Source organism: Nilaparvata lugens, chromosome 6 (genome assembly GCF_014356525.2).
Source record: "Nilaparvata lugens isolate BPH chromosome 6, ASM1435652v1, whole genome shotgun sequence".
NCBI lineage: Eukaryota > Metazoa > Arthropoda > Insecta > Hemiptera > Delphacidae > Nilaparvata > Nilaparvata lugens.
In genome coordinates this window covers 24,061,238-24,081,725 of record NC_052509.1, presented here as the reverse complement: position 1 = coordinate 24,081,725, position 20,488 = coordinate 24,061,238, and the positions used below count along the sequence as shown (strand labels likewise).

General features: G+C 32.8%; 2 protein-coding genes across 14 annotated transcripts in view; one reads left to right on the top strand and one right to left on the bottom strand.

Moving 5' to 3' along the window:
* The window catches only part of LOC111047569 (DNA-directed RNA polymerase III subunit RPC3), a 30,453-nt gene extending 22,482 nt beyond the window's left edge, over positions 1–7,971 (top strand). The window contains exons 6-9 of the mRNA XM_022333354.2: positions 645–804; positions 3,090–3,282; positions 4,829–4,999; positions 5,765–7,971. Of these exons, the coding sequence (XP_022189046.2) occupies positions 645–804; positions 3,090–3,282; positions 4,829–4,999; positions 5,765–5,947 (707 nt within the window). The 3' untranslated portion in view covers positions 5,948–7,971. The remainder of the gene's footprint in view (positions 1–644; positions 805–3,089; positions 3,283–4,828; positions 5,000–5,764) is intronic.
* Positions 6,785–20,488, bottom strand: part of LOC111047567 (neural proliferation differentiation and control protein 1) — a 27,347-nt gene continuing 13,643 nt past the window's right edge. For 3 of the 13 annotated variants that reach the window (XM_039430486.1, XM_039430487.1, XM_039430480.1), the window contains 4 exons: positions 19,299–19,388; positions 13,545–13,706; positions 12,310–12,415; positions 6,932–11,040 (listed from right to left, as the gene is read on the bottom strand). In XM_039430486.1, coding sequence (XP_039286420.1) covers positions 10,933–11,040; positions 12,310–12,415; positions 13,545–13,706; positions 19,299–19,388 — 466 coding nt within the window. In that variant the 3' untranslated portion in view covers positions 6,932–10,932. Of the gene's footprint in view, positions 11,041–12,309; positions 12,416–13,544; positions 13,707–19,298; positions 19,389–20,488 lie in introns of all 13 variants that reach the window. The other 10 variants (XM_039430485.1, XM_039430484.1, XM_039430491.1 and 7 more) reach the window with 6 other exon arrangements.

Sequence of the window (20,488 nt, the reverse complement as noted above, 5' to 3'; positions counted from 1 at the left end):
TGAAAAAGGACGAAGGTGTGAGCCAATTTTTTTGTCTAACAACTTGACCTGTAAAAAGGTTCGAGGAATACGTGCTCATAATTTGATGCTGATTGATCAATTCTTTCGAAAGTTACTGTCGAACATACAAACAGACGGAAAACGACTTTCGCCCCCTAATGAGTCAAAAGTGAGAATTCGCTAACGCTCGTTCAATTGAATTTTAGTTTTCACAAAAAACGGAAACTTGGAAATACGACCTCCATTGAATATATTATTATTTATTTTAATTATAACCTCTTAAATATTTTACAGTAACAATTATTGAACGTTGCTAAAAGAGTGTTAATGATTTTTGATCATTATTATTATAGTGGGGTATCATAAATAGAACTAAGTTCATTATTAGCAACTTTTGTATTTATATTATAATAATTATGTTTTGTCAATAAACTCCTCTGGTTGCAATTCATTGGCAATCAGAGAAATTATTATCATATCTGAAATTCACCGAAATCAGCGGAAATCACGCCTACTTTCTTCTAAAAGCGATTTGAATAATCCGAGTTTGGATAGTTGGAGTTCTATTGTACCATTAATCGCAATCAATACTATCTAAAGGTGATATAATATGTATTAAATTTACTGTCATCTTCATTTTGCAGAGGAAGATTCGTGTCGCTTCCTGACCAAAGTGGGCACTGGTGACGTAAGCAACTCGCAGTTGTGTGTGAACATGGCCAAAGCCTTTCTGCAGCTCACCTCCACCGCTATAGAAAACGTTGTCGAGCAGCGTTTCGGCATGAAGGCTGCAAGAATATTCAGGTAGGCTTGTTTCAAACATGAAGATATACTCGCTCGAACATTATCAATATTCCTCTCTATCCATTATTTTGAAATTACTACAACTTGATATCTTCAAAAATCCATTCTAGATTAATATGTGTACAGCAATGACTTGAAGAAATTATTGTAATTGAATAAAATGTAGCAACCCTACTGTAACCCATAGATGAAATTAATCAAACTGGCAGATTCTGTTGAAGATGTTTGTTGGAATAGCTTAATCCTGAACTTAACATTGTATGTATTCTGCTTAAATACCGTACTTGATAAAACCCATTTCGGTGTTTTAAAGCATTTCTCGCTGACAAAGCTCCTTATCAGGAGCGAAATACGTCTCATTTTTCAATTCCAAAAAGTTTGTGTATTCTATGATTTAAAATTCGTTTCTTTAATAGATATAGGCTAATTGCAGTAAATCATGAAATCTGCTAACCTTATAGTGATTTAATGATTATTTATGCAATCGAAAAAAATCCTCAATTTTGATTATTTTTGAGTATTCGTAAAGCATTTTATTAATTTGAGGGCGCTGAATCCGAATCTGAAATCACAATTTCTCTATCTTCATTTTTACGCAAATTAAGTTTCTGATGAGCTACTGGAGACCGTCTGCCGGCTGAAGACAGCGCTACACACTTCAAGATCAGACCAAAATAGTGTTCCGGGAAGCACAAACAGTCTGTTGTCTGTGGTTCAAGTCAGCAGACCGGCAGACGTTTGAAAATCATTAATCGGTTTGAAGACAGCCCTACACACTTCCAGACCAGAGCAAAGATTCAGACTGTTTGTGCCGACTCATGTCTGTCAGTCTGACAGTCCGAGTGATTCCTCCCAAATAGCATCAGCTTTTTTAAATGAATGGAAAAATTACAGAAATAGCATGCAATTAATTTCAGCTGTCTAAATTATAAATCAAAACAAATTTTTTCTTGTGCATTTTCAATGTTAATTTTATATCCTGAAAAAGGACGAAGGTGTGAGCCAATTTTTTTGTCTAACAAACTTGACCTGTAAAAAGGTTCGAGGAATACGTGCTCAAAATTTGATGCTGATTGATCAATTCTTTCGAAAGTTACTGTCGAACATACAAACAGACGGAAAACGACTTTCGCCCCCTAATGAGTCAAAAGTGAGAATTCGCTAACGCTCGTTCAATTGAATTTTAGTTTTCACAAAATACGGAAACTTGGAAATACGACCTCCATTGAATATATTATTTTTTATTTTAATTATAACCTCTTAAATATTTTACAGTAACAATTGAACGTTGCTAAAAGAGTGTTAATGATTTTTGATCATTATTATTATACTGGGGTATCATAATTAGAACTAAGTTTATTATTAGCAACTTTTGTATTTATATTATAATAATTATGTTTTGTCAATAAACTCCTATGGTTGCAATTCATTGGCAATCAGAGAAATTATTATCATATCTGAAATTCACCGAAATCAGCGGAAATCACGCCTACTTTCTTCTAAAAGCGATTTGAATAATCCGAGTTTGGATAGTTGGAGTTATATAGTACTATTAATCACAATCAATACTATCTAAAGGTGATATATGTATTAAATTTACTGTCATCTTCATTTTGCAGAGGAAGATTCGTGTCGCTTCCTGACCAAAGTGGGCACTGGTGACGTAAGCAACTCGCAGTTGTGTGTGAACATGGCCAAAGCCTTTCTGCAGCTCACCTCCACCGCTATAGAAAACGTTGTCGAGCAGCGTTTCGGCATGAAGGCTGCAAGAATATTCAGGTAGGCTTGTTTCAAACATGAAGATATACTCGCTCGAACATTATCAATATTCCTCTCTATCCATTATTTTGAAATTACTACAACTTGATATCTTCAAAAATCCATTCTAGATTAATATGTGTACAGCAATGACTTGAAGAAATTATTGTAATTGAATAAAATGTAGCAACCCTACTGTAACCCATAGATGAAATCAAACTGGCAGATTCTGTTGAAGATGTTTGTTGGAATAGCTTAATCCTGAACTTAACATTGTATGTATTCTGCTTAAATACCGTACTTGATAAAACCCATTTCGGTGTTTTAAAGCATTTCTCGCTGACAAAGCTCCTTATCAGGAGCGAAATACGTCTCATTTTTCAATTCCAAAAAGTTTGTGTATTCTATGATTTAAAATTCGTTTCTTTAATAGATATAGGCTAATTGCAGTAAATCAAGAAAACTGCCTATTACATATATTTTGCATTCACTTGTTTTGCTTAAAATATAAAATAATTGATTTGCAGGCTGGTGAAAACAAAGAAGTTTGTAGAACAGGAGCAAATTCAACAATTGGCAATGATATCTGACAAAGAAGCCAAACAAATCACTTATAAACTGCTGCAGGAGAACTTCCTACAAATGCAAGAGCTGAGGAAACCAGCGGCGGGCTCCGGACCCAATAAGTCCTTCTTCTTGTTCCACGTCGACCTCAATCTGGTTAGTATTTTCTTCATCATTCATCATTCACGTTTTTCATTTTTTACCAATTTCTTCATACAGTACTATTGATCATAATTATTGTTGATCGATTTTATAGGATCAAAGTATGACACTTCCCATATTTATCTGATCATGCAGATCATCTTCATATTCGCAAATTATAATATGAGTTACAATTTGTCATTGTTGATGCAAACGATAAGCTAAGTTAATTTTATATTGTCATCTATGTATCGGTAGGAAAAAATTTCCAACTGAGTCCCTATTTCATAGGAGGGAGACCACTGTCATGAAAAAGCTGTTTACAATAGTAAGTCAAATATTTTTCAAAGTTTTCATAGAAATTGGTTTGAAATTTTTATTGCAAATGGCTCATTCTAGTAACTAGATTCAGGAATTAATTCTTTATTCTTGAAACTTTAATCATTCGAGACAGGAATGCACATATTATCTTCGTGATTGTTCATCATATTGTTTATTGTTTTTGAAGGGACGGATTGAAGGATCTAAAGGTTTAAAGAACCCCACACGTCAACCGAAACTTATTGTGTTCCCAAGTAGTATGTTAGTTGGGCAAACCAATACCTGTGTCCTTTACAAGAACCAGGTTCTCATCACCTGGTTGCAATCCTTGTCGCAATCCAGTGTGTTATGCTTGGCAGTCTCTTCAGACTGATTAGTCCTCGTGACCTACGTGAGTTCCACTCCTGGCATTCTTTGTAGGTCCTTCCGCTGAGGAAGGGGCGGCCAAGTTGCCTTTAGGGCGCCCGGCCACCCTTGACTCAGCCTCTTGACCCACATTTGTGCCTGTTTTTTACCCTTCACTGGTCTCTTAGGTTTTTTCTTTCTGCCTCTCCGAAACTTCGAAGGGTCAAATGTCAAAAGCCTCACCTCTCCCAAGAAGTTTTGCCTAAATGGCCGCCCTTCTTTGAGCAGTGGCGAGTTTTGGCCTCTCCACAAACAAACTCGTGATCTACGTGAGTTCCACTCCTGGCCTTTTTGTAGGTCCTTCCGCTGAGAGAGGGGACGCCAAAGTGCCTCTAGGGCGCCCGGCCACCCTCGAGTCAGCCTCTTGACCCACATTTGTGCCTGGAGTTTCACCCATCTCTGGTCTCTTGGGTTTTTCATTTTGCCCCTCCGAAACTGCCCTGATGGGGCAGATCCCGTCGGTTTGAAGGCAAGACAACTTCTGGAGTTGTCTTGAGGTCCATTTTAGTCGCCTCCTACGACAAGCATGGATACTGAGGGTGAATTCTGATTTTCAACACATTCTTGAGTACGATGATCGACTCAAAGCTCCCCCAATCCACAGGGGGCATCTTCATGATAATTACACATACAATACAATGCACTAAATAGAAAAATTGCTTAACAGAGCAAAATTCAATTTTTAGTTATATCCTACTCATTTTACTCAGGATTTAATTTCCAATTCTATCCTTCTGAAATAGTCAAATCCTTTTTTCATATAACCTACTGAAATGTCTCTATATACTGGTAATATAGTCTTTATATAATCGTAATTCATATTTTTTCCCGGTAGGTGGTTCATACTGTATCAGAAATGTGTCATAAAGCCATATACAATGCACTCATTCGCAGTAGGTCCGAACTAACCAATCATAAACGACTTATGGAGAAACATGAAAGATTGGAAGCTGCCTCGGAATTATTGCGTGAGCAAGGAACAGACCAGGAACAAATTGATGCTCTGGTAAGCTATTTTACATTAATTCATTAACCTATACTGTATTTTTTTAAAATGAGAGAAATTCTAAGTTCTGAATTGTCGCTTTCAAGTGAAAAGAATTAGTTGAATGATCTGAGATATTCATGATTCTTATTGAGACATGAATCCTTACCTATAATCCTGTTTCTTATTGATTACTTTGGTGCCTCTTTGAAATGATTTGTTTATTGCAAGTAGATTGAATAAGTTCAACATTTATGAGTTAGCTCTTAATCTTGAGTAGTAATTCACCATTCTTTGCTTGATTATTGACATACACTCATTATGGCTTCCGCATACAAAATAGCTAAACACCTGACCCAACCTAAGCACTAAAGCCCTTGAATAGCAAGAGACATCTATGAATTTGTGACTATACTGAAATCTGAAAAATATTCATGCATGTCGGTAATGAAATGAATTGAAAAATCTCAAGTGTATACATCGTAGTTCATTATGGATAGAAACATATTCATTATAAATTTCTCTCGAAAAATAATATGTTAATCAGATAAAATTAACATTGTTCGGATATTCTTGTCATGCTTTCGTGAAATATTGATGCTACTGTAGTTGATTTGATTACACAATAGGATTTCTTAATTATCTCATTGATTGTAAAAATCTAGTATGCTGTGTTTTTATAGCATCAATGTTATAAAAACATTCTCACTCACTAAATATCTATCAATAAATGATTATTTACATTGAATTTTTAATGGTTTAAACATTGTTTCCTCTATATTGTAGGTTGACGAATGGCTGTCCCTCCCAGAACGTAATCTATTGGAGTCGGTTAAAAAATCGCTGGAAAAGTTGAAAACTGCTGAAATACAGATTGACAACACGCTGTTTCTTTTGCAACTTTATACCTATTATCAGCACCTCACAATGCCCAAATTCAGCTCTAAAAAGAAGTCGCAAATTGAGTAATTGGTGTGCTTGTGCGGATATTGAAAAAGTTGTTTATTGGTTTATTCACTTTTTATTTGAAAGTTGTTTTCATCAATCGGGGTCCAGGATTCTATTTGATTGTTATTGTACACAATTTCACAAGCCAGTTATTGTTACAGTAAGGTGCCATTATAGTGAGAAGTAAAATTTCAGAGCTATTGAAAACAACTTTTCCAAAAACAGATCTATTAGTTTAACTTTTAACATTAATTCATTATAATTATCTAAAAATTTTGTTTATAATTCCTAACAATAATTTAATGAGTTATGTTCATGCAGTATAATGCTGTTATTTTTCTATTCAAGAAAAATTCCACTTCAGCACATCAATTAAAATTGATTTTTCTATTTCAATAATTCTTGGATAGTATTATTTCAATAATACTCATTGGATTTTGACTTCCAATTTCACTATCAGTTTCAATGGCGCTTATCTAGTTCAATAGCATACATTTTGTATGATGTTTTTTGTGAGAATGATGTGAAATAAATATTGATCTTGTTTATTTATTTTTTTCATTATAATTATATCCTGCTATCTATTATTCAATTACTTGGGATTTACGATTCAGAAGCAGAGATGAAAAGAAATTCTGTTGAGAATAGTAGTAAAAAAGGTATTAAAAACCCAAATATATCTACAGTAAAACTGTTACTTCATTATCGTTTTAAAATATTCTCTTCTGTGAATCTGATTTTTTGATCGGGGTTTCCTCATTTGAATCAGACCAAAACTTGGATTCATAAAACAATTTGAAGCCCAAAATTTCACTAAAAGGTGAGCACTACAAAGTTTCATTTCAATTAAGAGACCTATTAAACAAAATTCATGGAATTTTTATTTCAAATAATGACAGTTACATTTCTATAATTTAATTCAGTTTTGAATCTCTACAGCTAAATTGTGATGGTCGGTTAAGATCAGTGGCTAATAGTACTCGTATTTTATTAACACTTGGAAGATAAATAAATAAGAACACATACATATTATATAAGCAAAACAAAACAATTATATTACAAATTATGGATAAAATATTTTAGTAATAACATAATACTATTAACGTAAACAGCCAGAACTATTCAAATCTTATCCCAAATCACAATATTTTATAAACCTTCACCAACTTTATCATCATACTGTTGTATAAAATATATATTTATATTTCTTCTATATTCTGTTTTAACTGTACATAAAATATATATATTGAAATCTCATAAAATCTTATAACTAATCAAATGCAAATAACAACACATTTAAACTATTCAAATAATAAGCTGCGTTTCTATAATGTAGGTTATATTTCAAGTAATCAAGCTTTCAACATCCAATAATCATTCAACTGTAAGTCTTTCAACTTTCAAATTATTAGAAAATAATTCTTATGAGTTCATCAGTTAAACTTTGAGGATAAAATATTTAAAAGTACAGCTATTTCATACAAAATAACACACAGGACACAATCCCAGTCCCACAATCACATAAATAATAGATTTATTTTTGTGAAATTAAAAAGAACCTAGTAAATTCAGTCATTGATACTGAAATAGATACTTTCTGTTATATCTTTCAATTTCTTTTTTTATAAATATAGCCTAATTATTTTGTAAAAATTCTCTACTACTTGTTCTCCTGATAAGAAAATTCTTTTTGAAAACAATAACTGAATTCAAATTTAAAATTTTTTTCAAGTCATACAGACTTGAATTCCTGTTTCTATTTATTATTATTACAATAACATGTAATATTTTTTACCTACAGATATGATTATAACGATAATCGTATAATTTATGGTTAAATGACATTACATTTAGGTTAATAATTTCATATATAATAATGCATGGGATAGTGGAATCAAATTATATAGCTGGTGCTAGAAATGAGTTCTTTTAGATTGAATAGTATCTAAAGCAACATTCAATTACAGTCGTATTATTTGAAAACGACAGAATAATTCAGATAGAATATCAGAGAAATTTATTGGCCGGTCCTCAATATTAATTTATTCAAGTTTACCTAGTTAATGTTCTAATGAAAAAAAAATTTCAACAATCTGAAATTATAGAATTTGGATAGTATTGAACGTTACACAAATCCAATATAAGAAAATGGATTGTCATTGAATTAATGCTTAAAATATTTATTCAAAGAACCAACACAGTATCACTCAATTTCAATAAGTTTTTGAGAAGCTAGCTTGTTATCTGTAATGAAAACTTACAGAATAAAAGCATAATTATATTAACATGAATGAGAATAATTTTTCTCATTCACTATATGATTTGTATATGGGAATATATCAATATTATTTACATAAATATGATTTTATAATCCATTATTTTATAATAATCCACGTTAAAGCTTGTCAAATTCTATTCATGTAAAAATATATGTTTCTACAGGTATTCTCAATGGATATTTGCTTCTTATAATCCTTCTAACAAGTCTAGACAACATAGTTTTCACATTTTCTATAGGAGTCGCTAGAGGAACAGTGAATAGAAATTGTATACAACATTCAGTTCATTCTAACACCAATCTTGGTAACCACTAATTTACGGTACATTACGTTACAAAGATATGGTAGAGCTTATATTATATTCCAATATTAATAATTTTTGGTTATCAAGAGTAAAATTGCAACTTAAAAATCACTTTGTGTTAATTAAAGTTAATGGAAGAACGTTATGGAATCATTTTATCATACACAAAGCTCTATTTTTCAGTCCTTCTGGAATGAAGGCTCTAAGGAGGGAATCCAACTAGAATCATCCAATTAAGTTAATCAACAGGGAATCCAACTAAAACTGTAAAATTAAGTTATTCGAAAAACTATTTTTTATCGAAGTATCTTCAAGAGATTTTATTTACTTGTTGATTTATAAATTAATTGAATGAACATTTAGAGGGATGAAAAATAAAATGTGTGCAATTTGTTTCAAAGTGATTACAATATGAATATTATTTAATGTAAAAAATGGTGTGTTGTTTCCTAAAAAATAATGAGTGCAACATTTTTACAATTTATTTGTAATGAACATACAATATGTTCAAAGATATTGGTTACTATCTCTTTAAATTTATACATTTTTATTTCATTTGAATTATTAGCATAGCTGAAACTATTAAAATCAGAATTTCAATCTAAATGCATGTAAATCTACCATTTTATTGTTAAATTTATTGTATTTAATTGGAGTAATCAAACCACCCGTATTGGTTTCATCGATTTCAACACAATGATGAAGAAACCGTATAATGCCATGAATTATGATTACCTTTGAAGAATGCATAGATTGTTATTCTTGAAACTCATAGATTCAAACTCTATTCTGATTTCAATTTTGCACCTCTAGATTATTTGGAAATGTCTAGTTTCAACTCTCATAATCGGACATATGAATGCATATATATGCAGTCTGAATTGATCCAAGATCAAACTTATGATATCAGGTTTGAAACTCATTAGTGATCTAACAATCATCTCAAGTTGAAAACACGAGAACCATAATGAAACAATCCAGAATATAGTGATGAATTAGATTGCATTTTAATAATACAACACAAGAGCACTCCTGAAAATTCATTCTCAAGCCCATTGATTGGAAATCTTCAATTTGTTGTTAATGTATTTACAGGAGAAATATTTCTTACACATTTCTCTATACAGCGACATGTTTTATTATTCAATTACTTCTAAAATTGTAGATGTGTGTTTTGCAATCCAATGTATTGTATTTTTTATTTAATAGATTTCTAGTTATATTTATGAGTAATTCTGAGAGTAGTCTGTCACAATGAGAGCCTGCTACTGGACACACTTCATGCTTTTCTTTTTCATAGCTTGTAGATCTATAAACATATTTCTCAAAAATCGATACCCTACCGTAACAGAATTTTAGGGATGTTGAAACCAGAGGACGGCGAGTTATTGTGAGACACACCCATTACTTCAACTTGAAAAATGAAGTGTATCAGGTATAACCTAATGTCGGTGATTTATTATGAACTTCCTAATAGTATATCGCTACTGTAATTAATTCGCCACTACAAATAAAAATTATCAATATATTATTATTGTACTAGTATTGTGATTGTAATGTAAGACAATCACATGAACAAAGGATAATTTTTGTTAAATTGTTCAAGATACGATTCAACTTTAAATAAATATCGTTATGGATTTGGGATGAAGATAACTTAGAGAACGGTATGTGCTGTATGTAAGAAAGTTATCATTGAATAAAGGATTACCAAAATGTTATTAGATTGTAAAAGTTAATTGGATCACCAAAAGGATAAAAATTACGATTTTAAATGTAGGAGCGAATTTTAATCAAGTGGTAAACCCTGTTTGTACTGATGTTAGTACAGTAATATTGAAGCTGCTATGAAAATATGAAGTTATTGAGACAATAACAGTGATTTGAGATGTTATTTAACATTTGTCACCAGTAACAAACATTGAAGATTATTCTTGGAAACAATTTTTTATCTATCCTTGGATAGATAATCGATCCAACTGTCAAGGATAATTGATCAACTGTCGATCCAACTGTCTACCTTGGAATTTCTCTGTTTTAAATACTTATGCGCTCGTTGTTTATTGTATATCTGTTCCCAATTTATGAATTCACCAAGATACATCATCCACTTCCATTTTCGAGAATGTGAAAAATCAATCCTCAAAATCCATCTAAAGCGATTCAAAAAATTGTATCCTATAAATTTTTTATCGTACATCCCAGTTATGGTGTATAGTAATAACAATCCCATTGTAATATAATGAGTAATATATTTCATATTTTAGAGTTGTAGAACAACTGTTTCATAAGCTTTCATGATAGAAATTTGAATGTTGGTGTAGCATTGTAGGGATGCTTGTGATATTGCATAGCTGAGTTGCCCGGCTGGTGAAAGCTGGTCGATTTGCATGGATTCTCTGTCGAAGCTGTGACGTGACAGATCAGTTTTGGGGTTTGGTATTGGTTTGGGGTTGCGAAGTGGACTCAGGCCCTCCAGCTGGCGTTGGGTCGTCCTGGAATAGGGGATTCTTCACCTCCATTTCACCAGTCTGTAACATTGAATCATTTGTCAAAAATATATTTCATAAAATTAATACCTAACTATATTATAGAATGTAACAGAAACTATCTGAGAAATGAATTCTACATTTACCGTCGTCCATACAAGTGAGAGTAGGTATGTAAATATTGAAAAATCAAGTACCATTTTTCAATTTTATTCCATTTCTCACGACACATATGTCAATGATTGAGTGAAATAAAAACGTTAAATAAATAATATTACCAACTTCTTGTAATTAATGAAGTACACTCACTCATACTTGCAAATTACATTAAAAGCCTAAACATGTTGTGAGAAATAAAATTAAATTAGAAAAAAGTACTTCGATTTTTTAATTTTTACATAATTACAAGTAACCCTTACCGATAAATTGAATAGAGAGTAGTTATATATTTTGAATAAATAATATAAATAATATTTGAAAACGTCCAGATTGGTATTCATTTCTTGATTAACCAATCAAAATGGGAATAAAATTACGAACATCAATGAAACTTTCCATTTTTTAAGGTGCGTACAGACTTATGCTTCACGAACACGCGCATTTCGCTTTTCATCAGCTGATTCTATCTAAGCTCATTATATCTGTAACTTACTGCATCTGTATAAATAAAGATATAATAACTGTAGCATCAGCTGATGAAAACCGAAATGCGCGTGCTCGTGGCGCATAAGTCTGTTTGCACTTTACAGAAGAGTTGACAATTTTTACCAATATTCGTTTTTTTAAGATAACCTACGTCCTATTGACTCAAATTATGGAGTATAAGACAAGTCAGGATTAGTACTTCTTTATATGTTACAGTACTCCTTTCACTGTTTATTCACATAGATAGGATAATATGAATTATCCTATTATTATTAATTATTGTTATTGATGAGTAGAATTCTTGAAAAAAACGAGTAAACCGACTTCTGTTGTTAAGAAATCCTTTCAATCTTTTATTTTTGTTTATAAAATTGAGATAATCGAGCGAGAAAATTCTCGTCATATTCAAGTTTTGATTAATATTCTCCCAATGAATTTTAGATTACCACAGTCCTCATGTATTTATAACGATAATTTTCCTTACACTGTGCTGTTTACATTATTATTGTAACTCTTTAGCTACATTGAAAATATTAAAGTCATCATGCTTTATTAAAAAAAAAACATTGGACCAGACTATTTCGAGAGTACTAAATCACGATTGTATCTGATTGAGCCTTGTAATAAAGAATATTGGTCTTGTTCAAAATAAATAGCTAAACTCACAGCAGCCAATCCTGGACACTCGTAGACAGTGTAGTCCCCTTCCTCGTTCTCCTCATCACTCTCAGCCTCCGATCCCGACCCTCTATGATCGTTATTTACTCGGCTGCTTTAAATAAACAATAACATTATTTATTGTACAAAAACATTACAATATCATATAGAAACAATAGCGCAGGTAGATATCCCATGGTATAGGGCGTTTATGTTGCAACTTTTACTGTTATCTCAAGCCGATTACTGTCGTTTATTGTCGAATTTTACTGTTTTGTTGGGGTGAAAGTGTATGAGCGGCAAAGTATGAAAGACTACGAGCGTCACACAGCTTCACGGGAAAGAGCTACGTGGACTATCGGCTTGAGATAACAGTAAAAGTTGCGACATAAACTTCCTATACCATGGGATATCTACTTACGCTATTGTTTCTCTATGACAATATCTAATAATAATTATATACAATCCCTCTAATACGAATTTAAAAAGCATTCGAATTTTACATTTAATACTTCAGAGCTTGTACGCCGACAGGGATTAATTCATAAAAGAAAACCCGGTTTAATAGGTTGAGTTATGCAAATCAGGGCAGCTGTACATTGTGGAGAGTAGGTAGAGCTAGAGATTGAGTAGAATTAACAACTTTCCGACATTAGACATTTCAAACCTAAAGTAAACCATTCACATTTGATTAAGAAAGATGGGTGATTTACTTAGATTCTTTACGATACTGACCTATTGCAATTACAGTTTACATGCATTCTGGAATATGAAAAATGAGCTTTATTGAACCTAGGCCTACATAAATAATGAATTGCACTTTATTGTAATAAATACTAAAATATATAAAATAATAAGTGATACAAGTTAATAATTCATATTGAGTGGATTATGAGTTGTAAAATTCTTAATTAAGATTATTTAGGTGGATAATTATTTCAGATGTGAAAATGAATTATCAAAAATGGTCATGAGTCATGAACTGAGTTTCAGTTTCATGTAGCTAAATGAGAGCATTGTTATTTTCTGTAATACAGTAATTATAAAATAATCAATTTATTTCATAGAACTTTGTGCTTTTTGTTGAATTTTGAAAAGTTAGGTGAAAAGTTTTCAGAACCAGGCATGGAAACGTTTTGTTGAAGAATTGAAAATAAAACTAGAGGATTGCATGTAGAACTTACACAGTTTGTTCCATCTATTCTGAAATAACATGATGAACAACATACTAGTGAGGTGCTTACTTGGACATAGATATGATCTGTTGTTTTTGGTGTTGATAGTGGTACATTTGGGCATTCTCGGCGAGCTTCCTGTCGCCAGTGGGGGAGATCTCCTTGTTGGGCCCCGTCACACCGTAAGCCGGGTAATCCACATCAGCCGCCGCCTTCACTCTCCGGTGAAGTCTGATACATTCACATCACACATCACACATTATACACATTCTACCAGCAATAAGTCAAACATATAGGCCTAGTAAGATAAATCCAGTTCTATTTACAAAAATTGTTCCATGATGAGGTAAAACACAATATTTTGTTTTTTTTGACAAAAAAGACTATTTACTTAACTTTTTTCTATGTATTTCACACGACATGCAGTCAAATATTCAAGCAAATAATCAAAATGTTTTACTTACTGGCTGTAGTACTTTCGACCATATCGCGATCTCGGTCACTGTTGAAAATGATCGCGAGACGGTCGAAAGTACTACAGCCAGTAAGTAAAACATTTTGATTATTTACTAAAATATTTGATTGCATGTCGTGTGAAATACAAAGAAATAAGTGTGTTAATACATCGCAGCTCGGAATGGATCAAGAACCCCTCACGACTATTTGCTATTTTCATTCAAACAATTCAATTATTTAAGAAACAAACGTAATACAAAATAACAAATTATTATTATTATTATTATTATTACACATGCATTATTTCATATTCATTTCAATAGGACTACTTGCAATTTTAATTACATACTACAATTGCTAGTACTTTTCTTTTTAGTATTTTTTTTTCTTTTAGGCACGACTATATATTCGGATGTGTATACCATTATTTTAGTATTAAAACTATTTTGACAATTGATAATGATACCCGAAACTAGTGGTGTCAAAAAATGAATGAAAAATGAATAATAAAGAGTAGCCTACTAGTAATCTTAACTTAATAATTATAATATTATTTGCTCAATGTTCTAGTAAATAAAAGTTGAATTATCGTTTTCTTCTATGATGGGATTAGATATGCAAGGATTTATACAAAGTTTTCCTTGAATAAAAATTGAATATATTATGTCATTCCTTATCTCATTAATCGGAAATGGCCAATAATGAAAATAAAATAACTAAAACAAATGGTTCAGTTATCACAGTGATTATAATCAAGGAAACACTATGTTTTTGTTTAAGAACAGACATGAGGTCAGTGTTATAAAGAGCTTATAAGAAAATGAGGAACTAACCAAGCCGTGTAATTTGTATTAAGGAGTTTGAGATTTCGTTCTAGAAATTATCTCTGATTTCTTCAAAAAATTAATGTTTAAACGAATTTCCAGATTCCAGATCATCCTAATACAGCGCGCATCTTTCAGAAGTTGATTTATTTATTCTATTAGAAACTGACAAGTTTAGTTTATCTTTCATTTCAATTGCAGTACTGGAGAATAAATGGGAGAAATGAAATAATTACTATTGGGAAGATCCAATGACTAACTTTACTTCTAGGAGCCAATTAATCTTGAACCGATGATACTCAAGAGAATTAGTTCAATTTATTTCACTGGCAACAGAGATTTTGATTATAATTGATTAATTGAATGAACTCATTTTCATGGATAGAATGCTTCATTATTTAAGATACGGTATACGGTTTAGTAAATTACCTATATTATATTGTTTAATATTGTTTTTCATTCAATTTTATAAAGTGGAGAAACATAACCTTTTTTCTGGACAAGTATATGAGTAAAAATTCGGGGGAGGAGAAATTTCGGGGTTTTCCTGTTGGTCCTCCGCCAATTATATCAATGAATAATTGTGTATCTTGGATCAATATGAATAATTAGATCTCATGTGATAAAAGAATGCTCGTAACATATTCAACTTTTCTTTTGTTAATTAAAATTTCAGATGATTGTATACAATGTTAAAATTTATCGAATTGTGAGAATGAGGCGATGTTGGTTTCTACTTTTGTCTTCATTAATAACATTATTTTTTCCTAAAAATAGTAATAATTATATTGCAAAAACAGCACACTTTTCAGAGCGATTTATTCAATGTGCAATCTATATATATAAAAGCGAAATGGCACTCACTGACTGACTGACTCACTCACTCACTCAGCACTCACTCACTCACTCGCAGAACTAAAAATCTACCGGACCAAAAACGTTCAAATTTGTTAGGTATGTTCAGTTGGCCCTTTAGAGGCGCACTAAGAATGGATTTGGAAAAATTTTCAAAGATACGCCCAAAATCTGCGTTTTTCCAGCATTTTTTAGCGTTTTCTCAGATTTATCGAGAACAAATTAACAGACAATTTTCAAATTTAGTACAGAAGCTCAGCTAAGGTGTAATAATGTTATGTTAGAAGGAATTTGCAATAACGTCAAAGATACGCCCAAAATTATCGTTTTTCCAGCGGTTTTTTGCTTTTTCTCAGATTAATCGTGAACAAATGAACAGAAATTGTTCAAATTTAGTAAAGAAGCTAAACTAGGGTGTAATAATGTTGTGTTTGAAGAAATTTGAAATAACGCCAAAGATACGCCCAAAATCTGCGTTTTTCCAGCGTTTTTTGCCCTTTCTCAGCTTTATCGAGAACAAATAAACAAAAAATGTTCAAATTTACTACAGAAGCTCAGCTGGGGTGTAATAATGTTGTGTTAGAAGGAATTTGAAATAACGCCAAAGATACGCCCAAAATTAGCGGTTTATGGGTTTCCTCAGTTCTTTCATCAAGTAATAGACAGAAAATGTTCAAATTTGATACAGAGGTTTAGCTATAGGGTCTAAAAATTTTGTCATGAGGTGACTTTAATATTTTATCAAAGATACGCCCAAAATCAGCGTTTATCCAACGTTCATCTCAGCTTTTCTGCGTTTTCTCAGTACTTTGACTTTCTGATAGAATGAAATATGCTCAAATGAAAAATGCAGGCGAGCAAAGCGAGCGAAAAAGTGATTTCATTTTGGACAATCCAGTCGGGGGTCCAGGGGGCGGAGCCCCCTGGCTAGACGGATATGGCGAATGAAGCGAGCCTGACGGCTAGTTCTATATAATTTCATCTAATCTATATTTCATATATTTCATATATGTCGACTGGATGAATTATTTATTAATTAATAAACTAATAGAGTCCCAGTTTCTGGCAAGAGCTACATATAGGTTTTAGCTGTATCCGATCATACGAATTATACGAACCATACAAAACAAGAATGGAATTGAGGAACAAATAAAGATTGAAGTAGTGGATGAGATCAAATAAGACCAACCAAAATCTAATTAGACCAACCGAAATCAAATTTTATCCTGTATTAAAACAATTTTTCCAAGGATCTGGTTTTATAAACTTTACAAAGTAAAGAAAATATGAAAAATGTAGTATGAAATGTATAGAATAGTTGAAAAAAGAGCAAAAGCTGTGTACAAATAACTTCAGAAGTGAATTAATGGTGATTTGAGAGTAATATTTTTTGCTTTTTATTCTGTTTTTAACCGTCAAAATTTAAAATCCTACGTTGTTTTTGAGTGAAAATGGACTAAATTTTGTAAAAGTGGAATTATAACCCTATTTAGGAATTTAAAAATGTTATCTAAATTTGTGAGAGAAATAGTACAAGGAGTACCCTTAGTTTTTCTCTCCCGATCAGTGCTTCTTTGTAAAAATTATAAATAAATAAAATAAAATAAAATTATTATCTTTCATGGTACGGTAAAGTGTATGGTATGTTTTTGTAATAAGGAATTATTATGTATTAATATATTAACTTCGAAACCTTTTGAAATAATGATAAAAATGAATAGAAATTGAGTAAGATATTTGTGATATTGTGATAATTTAGATCACATTTGCGATATTTTTCAAACCAGTGAGTTGGATAGGAGAAATTCATTCTAAGTAGATGTATAAGTGAGCAGACCACAAAAACCAAGAAGCCAGTGAGTGTTCATGAACAAAAGTGTGAAAGGGAAAAGTTTCACCCAACTATTTCAAGAAGAGGAGAGAGAAGTTCCACTTAGCACTCATCAGTTCTAGTTCTTCAAAGGAAAGAGTTTTGAGGATATTATCGTGGGTTGTGGGGATGATACTTATTGACCGAGCTAGTGGCGGGAGAGCGATGGGTCGTCTCGTCTTCCAGCATTAGGAACGCCTGTGGGGAGGCGTCGCTGGGCATAGTGCAAGCTCGGGGTTCGCTTTGGCATGTGGCGGATTAGGAAGGAAAGGAAAACACAAGTTCTGCTTCAACTCGGCTTAGCCCTTCAACTTCCACCAGTTCACCCCAAGTAAGAGGGAGCAAGCGCCTTTCGGGTACCTCCGCTCTAGGTCCAACTGGTTCGCCAGAGAGTGATGAACTGCCCAGTTTCATATCACTAGTGGAACATATAAGGTGAGTCTTTTGCACCCTAATTCGGCAGTTTCTTGAACTATGTAGCTCTATGACTGCTCAACGCAATAACAGTGCTGAAATTGAGGGTTCGTGATATTTGAGACCTCAAGTAAAACTTGGCAATTTTTTCCTTCAATTTACATTTTATTTCGATAGTACGTGAATATATTCTCTTTTTTTCAACAGTGATTGATAACAATATACATAATGGTTTAGTTGACTGTTCGGAGTTTACATAATATTCTGGTTATTGATAATATTTTTTGCCAAGTCTATTTTTTTGGGAGAAGTGGAATGGAGAAGGGTTCTCTCCTAGTGAATTTTGGCTGTGTACAGTGGCTGACGGACAAACAGCTGTTGACGCCTTTACAGCCCAACTGCTAACTTTCAATCAGTCAGGCCACCAATGTTGAAATGGGAGTGGCTTGTGGGTCTGAGATGCTCGTGTTATTTCGTACATCTGCCTTATTGAATGATGTACGCCACGAGATAGAAGCTGTATCATGAAGCTGAATGAAGTTGAGTAATTGAGGAGTAGTAGGCATATTTTTAGAGTAACCTGTTATTCACTGTGTTGTGGAATTTGCAGATGGTTCTTATGAGTCTTTTTTTAAGGCCAAGTGGATGTTTTATATTGGTCTTCGCTAGGTATGGAAACCAGACTTGGGCGGCATAGGTCATGTATGCCCTGATAATGGCTGTGAATATGAGCAGCCGGAATTTCAGGGGGAGAGAAGGGGTGACAAGAAGGGGGAATAGGCATAAAATGCCTAGTCTCGCTGAAGGAGCCCGCTTATATATCGGGGTAGTCTCCACTAGCAAACGAGAGTTAGCTGACTGAATAGGATCTGCGCTTGGGCAGTGAGCGATTGGCGAAATCTGGTGGTTTCGAGCGGAAGCGAGGGTATCAAGGAATATTGGGAAAAAACGGGAGAAAATGAAGAGAAACCCCATTAGGGAAAGAATATAGTGAGACTGGCATTGTATTTACAACGGGAGGATATGTACAGAGGCTTGACAAGTAGCTTTTGTGCAGTTCCGGAACGCTTTCTATCACTTTAGTAATAACAGTTCATTTTAAAATGTTAAAATAATTGCATGATAAGTTGAAGTTTGAGAGATACGAGTACGATATTTTTGATAACTACAGTATTGGCGACACCATTGGTAATTTATGTAAAAAATACCCTTGAACACGAAACCAACCTGAACTCGAAACCTGAAGAGTCTAATATAATAAACAACAGTTCAAATTCACACCACCAACAACCAGAAGCAAAAACCAAGAAAACTGAAGCAGAAAATGTGAAGCGTTCACAAAAAATCCTTGATAGCAAGATCACACCCGGATGGAACACTTTATAAGGGAAGAAGATACGGTACCGGCCTAGGGTTCGGAAGTCACCCTCCACGCCCCACCACAGCTCAGGGTGGGCAGACTCACTCGACGTGAATTGGTGGCGCAAAGACATGCTTCACAAAACAAACACAAATCAAGAAAGAGGTTGTAAATTAAAAGTAAGTGAAGAGTTGAAATTGGATGAATTAAAAAGATGAAGAAAGAAGAAAGACTATTTAGAAAAGTTCATAGTACATGGTGCTGATATCTAATCCATTATTGAATATGAATATAAGTGTAGTATGGCCTTTTTACTGTAGTTACTTCTGTATCCTTCAAAGTTTAACCTTTGCGTTGAGCTTTGATCTGCAAACATTGTTTTATGTATCACTGTTATGTCTCATCTTTTATTTTTCATTTTTTTCCCTCTCTTGTCATGAATTATGTTGAAAAAAATTATACTGGTGATTCTTCTTCCCATTTTTTCGCAGTATGAACTACATTTCATAATATAAGTATATTTAGAGAGAGGAAATGCTACAATCAATCAATAAAATTACTTGATGATGGTGATTGAATGTGTGTGTGTTTGTGTGTGTGTGTGTGTGTGTGTAGGCTTTTTTCTCCTCCTATATCCGATTAAACCTCAACTCCTGCTCACGGACAAGTGCTTCATGAAGCACTTTGTGAGCAGTTATTGTTCACATTAATATTATATTATATATTATTATATTATATACTATTACTTACAATCTATTATTAAATTTTAGATGGATTATTGTTGTATTTGTCAAGCTAGACTCTATTTGGTTTCTGTATATGTATTGATGAGTGTGAATGAATTTGAATTTGAGTTCCTCCTTGCCGTTCCAGCAGGAAATCAGTGGTAAACATGATAAATGGGTCCCAAATCACCTTCCAAGTACTATACAACAGAGAATTCTGAGTTGCATATTAAATTCTTTTGAAAATATACTTCTCATGATAGAGCCGTAGATTTTAAATACAGCTCGCAAGATCTATTATTAGTATGTGTGGCAGCCTATTTTTCTACTAATTCCCGATTTGGGCTTCAACAGAGAACCTGTTGTTTCTCTCCAACTTTCAAAATGTTGATCATTGAATCACCAAGGTTTTTATTCATTTTGGAATTTTTAAAATGAAGGAATGGACGTGTCCCGCCTCTTACAGTACAGTAATACATATCCTGATCTAATGCATTCTATCCATGACG